The following is a 4,493-nucleotide window of genomic DNA, read 5'->3' as shown; positions in this document are numbered from 1 at the left end:
TATATATATATGCAAATGGATGCGTGACATTCGATAATATAATAATACAAATGATATGTGAGCATATGCATATATACATACATATATGTACATACCTACATCTACATGTATATATAGATGCATATCCGGGTACAGGACGTCAAAAAAGGAATGGGAACATAAACAAAGCACAAAAAAAACCCTTTTTTTACGGACAACAGAATGAACACATAGGAAAACAGACAAGCCACGTATGGAACTTTTCCTTCATCAGCTGCCTCTATTCTAAACGTGGGTATGCAGGCAAACTATGCTCATAGAGTACAGGTAGCAACAGAATAAACAAAAGTTTATCAGGAATCAAATATAGATAACCAGAAAATGGAGAAAACTTCAGATCAATAAACAAATCAATTGAACCATGTCCGTAGCTTATTATTTAATACAAAACGTGACATAACATTTATGTGACAGATGTGGTCCAATTGATTTGTTTGTTGATCTGAAGTTTTCTCTATTTTCTGATTATCTCTATATATGCATATATATATATTTGTTTGTGTGTGTGTGTGTGTGTGTGTGTGTGTGTGTGTGTGTGTATATACGTATATGTGTACATAGATGTGTGTGTGTATGTGTATATATATATATATATATATATATATATATATATATATATATATATATATGTGTGTGTGTGTGTATATATATAAATATTCTTAGATATTTGTAAATTTAATATTCAAAACCTAACAAAAATATCAAGAGTAATTAAGTAATAAGTTTTACAAGTTTCATACACACACACACACACTTATATCTATATTTATATAATTATTACAACCAGCACCTCACGACTGCTTATATGAATTAAGTGTTCTTGATCATCAAACTGAATACAAATCACTTTGTATCTAGTTAGGTGATTGGAAATGTGAAATTTGAATAACTAAATGTGAGGTGCTAGCTCTAACAACCACAAACAAATCACTCCTTCACACACTGAGTTCTGTTTTGAACATCTTGTTTGTATTTATGTATGCTAAACACAAGCACATATACACCATACATCATTTTAATATACGTACATTTTTCCATGCTTGCAGAGGTTAGATGGAATTCACGTGAGGAAGATAGTCTATGGTTGATGTCCCTCCTATTGCTAACCCGCACCTGCTTTGAAACCACAGAAGATTGGAAATGAATGACACCATTTGTATGACAGTGATGTTCAGTTACATCTGTTGCATGATGTCAAGACAAGGAGACACAAATATACACAACATCATCATCATTTAACATCTGTATTCCATGCTGACATAAGTTGGATATGACCACCCAAAGGACTGCATTGAGCTCCAGTGTCTGCTTTGGCAAGGTTTCTATGGCTGGATGCCCTTCTTATTACCAGCCACTTTACAGAGATAGGGTGCAATATTGGGGAAGGTGGCTTTGTGCCAGGTGTCAAGAGGCTCAAATATGACAGAGGAACAGAAACAGGTATCATGCTGTAGAGCAGGAAAGGAGCTCCTATAATACTTTACAAAATTTAGTTCAGCATAAGCTCTGAAATGGTACAAATCAATAATAAAAGCATTACAGCCTCATGACATTGAAGCACAAATTCAAATTGGTTGTAGCAAAGGAAACGACAGTTATTTCTAAGATATATAAAATAATAACAGTGATACCATTTTGATTTAAGCACTTACAAATTCCTGTAAAATTATGTTTTGCCATATTGATCAAAAAATCACTGAATTTACAAGAAGACTGCTTCTCTTGTGCAATTAAAAGAAGACTGCTTCTCTTGTGGTTAACTTTATACAAGATGTGCTAGTCAAAGAAATGACAACAATCTTTTTGTGTACTTCTCTTTGCAGAAAATATGGAATGCTGTATATATAGAAGTATGGTGATATCCAATTTAAAAAAAATCTTTGATTAAATGCCTGTAAATTTCTCATTTCCCAGCTTTTGTTTATTAACTGAATAATTTGCTGAACAAAATCATTTTAATTTGGTGATCTAATTCTTCATCCATGCTACTCGAGGTGACTAACCTCATCGTTGTCAGCAGTTCGTCATAGGTCAAAGTTGACTGTTCTCTTCAAATTAACAAAATGCCTTGGACAGTAAGTAAGGAAGCTGGCATCATCTCTCCCACCTCACCAGACTACCTCTCTGGGCTTCCAACTCAGGTACTATGTGGTATAAAAGAGTGCAATGAGTATGGTAGACTTGCTATTTGGTGCCTAACTATTGTCTGATGGTACAGATCTTCTGCTTGGCAGTGATAACCTTCAAGCTGTTGGTCTAGGACTCCTCTGCCTTGACAGTTATCCAACATTCTGCTGGCAATGTCTTCACCGTATCCCTGGCATGGGAGGCTAAGGGGTTGCTACCATTTGTCCAAGGTGCCACTTTAGGTGCCTTTTTATGGCCTGCTAATGATGTGGTATACCTTACCATACTGTAATGTAACTAACCAAGTATATCTATCTATACATACATATCTATCTATACATATATATATATATGTATATATATATATATATATATATATATATATATCTGTATGTATGTATGTGTGTGTGAGAGAGAGAGAGAGATTTATTTTCCTTTGTCTTCAAGTGTGTTTACTGAATGTAAACTGCCTCACTGCCAATACAAACAGTGTCCTTTGCTTACAGACAACTATGGAAGCATGTCTGGGCTTCTTAACGTATCTTGAAATGTATAGTCTTTATAAGCAAAAGGCTCATTCAAACGGTGTTGTTTGTTTCCATATATAACTACAACCAGGCTGTTCATTGTCTGATAGACCAGGACATTTATCACCTTGGTTGAAAGCAGGTGAGGACTGGCAACAGGAAGTTTGGCTTTAAAAATTGTGCCTCAACACATTCCATCTGATCCATACAAGCATAAAAAGTGAACGTTAAAACAATTGTGATACACATGTGTACACACACACACACACACACAGATGGTGGGAGATGTTTGAATGTAATTAAATACTGCAAGGCATTTTGTCTGTTGATCACTACCAATTCTGTTACCCCAGTAATGCCACAACAAGTACATGATTTATAAACATAGTTAATAATGTTAGCATGAAAACAAAGTTAAAAGATAACAAAAGGAAAATAAAAATCTAGTTCAAGCAAGCAAAATATAAATAAAATACAATTCACCAAGTAGCATCCCATATTAAATTTCAGTTATTTTCCATAAAATTTTAATTACATTTTCCTCTATTAGATACATTTCAATTTTAGTGTTTTACTAAATAAGGGCTTAGTCCTTTATATTACTTTTCAGAGGTCTTCTGCCTTTAACATGATCGTTTGCATTAAATTTTGTGTATCATTAAACCTTTCCTACCGAGTTCTTAATATTTTCAGCCTTTTTTAGATTGATGTAGCAATCATACATCAAAAGCCAAATGATAAAAGAACAGTATTAAACCAAGTTATTAATAAATCATTTCTGATTGTCATCAAATACAGAACTGGCTTCCTTAGTTTCACATTCAATGGTTTTGAAGAGAAAGTATAGCATGAATCAATGAATGTCTCCCAACTGTTGTATTTTTGTATTTTGTGTTATGTGCAAACTAATTCCAGTGCGTGAAAGGGGGTGAGCTGGCAGAATCGGTGGCACACCAGGCAAAATACTTGGTGGCATTTTGCCTGTCTTCACATTCTGACTTCAAATTAGACTGAGGTCAACTTTACCTTCCATCCTTTTGGGGGGTCAATAAAAAAAGTACCAGCTGAGCACTGGGGGTGGGGGTGGGGGTGATGTAATCAAGCTACCTTGGAATTACTGGTCTTGTGTGAAAACTTGAGATCAATATTATTAAAAAAAAAATTAAACAAAAGACAGACAGAAAGAAAGAATGAAATCCTTGGTTAATACTTCTTAGGGTATTGGTAACTAAAATATCTGTAGCTCTGCTGTAAGAAATATGTTTTGGACTAAATTTATCATATTGCTTTTGTTGCAATGTTGCAACCTCTCTCTACAATTGTTTCCAATCCTTTTATATACGCTATCTTGTTCTTGACATGATGACTGGTCTGTTACTTAGAGCCACAGTGTAGTAGGACACTTTATACTCCATATGTAACCTTCTGGCATTCATATTACTCTATGAAATGTAATGCTTATTTATTCATTCATATTGTTTTGAATTAATCATGCATTATCTCAAGGATTCAAGGTTTTTATGATGTGACGTTACAGGGTAGGTGCAGGAGTCTGGATCAGGCTGTTCTGAACATAAAACAAGGAGAATATTTGGGCCATATATTGCCAGTTTAAATGCTAAGGGGTTAAATATTATATAATGTCCAATACAATAGGGACTCCACCTCAATGTTTATGTTGAGAAATAATCAATGAATCAAATACTTAGATTTTTGATATGTAGTTATATTAGAAATTATAAGCACCAATAAGAGAGAGAGAGAGAGAGAGAGAGAGAGAGAGAGAGAGAGGGAGAGAGA

General features: G+C 34.3%; 1 protein-coding gene across 11 annotated transcripts in view; it reads right to left on the bottom strand.

Annotated features, from left to right (window-relative positions):
• The window catches only part of LOC106875423 (monocarboxylate transporter 13), a 133,053-nt gene that overhangs the window by 879 nt on the left and 127,681 nt on the right, over positions 1-4,493 (bottom strand). For 2 of the 11 annotated variants that reach the window (XM_014923565.2, XM_052974868.1), the window contains one exon: positions 1,068-1,155. The exons of 7 other annotated variants lie outside the window; for them this stretch is intronic. In XM_014923565.2, the coding sequence (XP_014779051.1) occupies positions 1,068-1,155 (88 nt within the window). The remainder of the gene's footprint in view (positions 1-1,067; positions 1,156-4,493) is intronic. 2 more of the 11 variants (XM_014923566.2, XM_052974869.1) reach the window with 1 other exon arrangement.

Source organism: Octopus bimaculoides, chromosome 19 (genome assembly GCF_001194135.2).
Source record: "Octopus bimaculoides isolate UCB-OBI-ISO-001 chromosome 19, ASM119413v2, whole genome shotgun sequence".
Taxonomy (NCBI): domain Eukaryota; kingdom Metazoa; phylum Mollusca; class Cephalopoda; order Octopoda; family Octopodidae; genus Octopus; species Octopus bimaculoides.
Note: the sequence above shows the minus strand (reverse complement) of the source record. Positions and strands in the feature narration are given on the sequence as shown.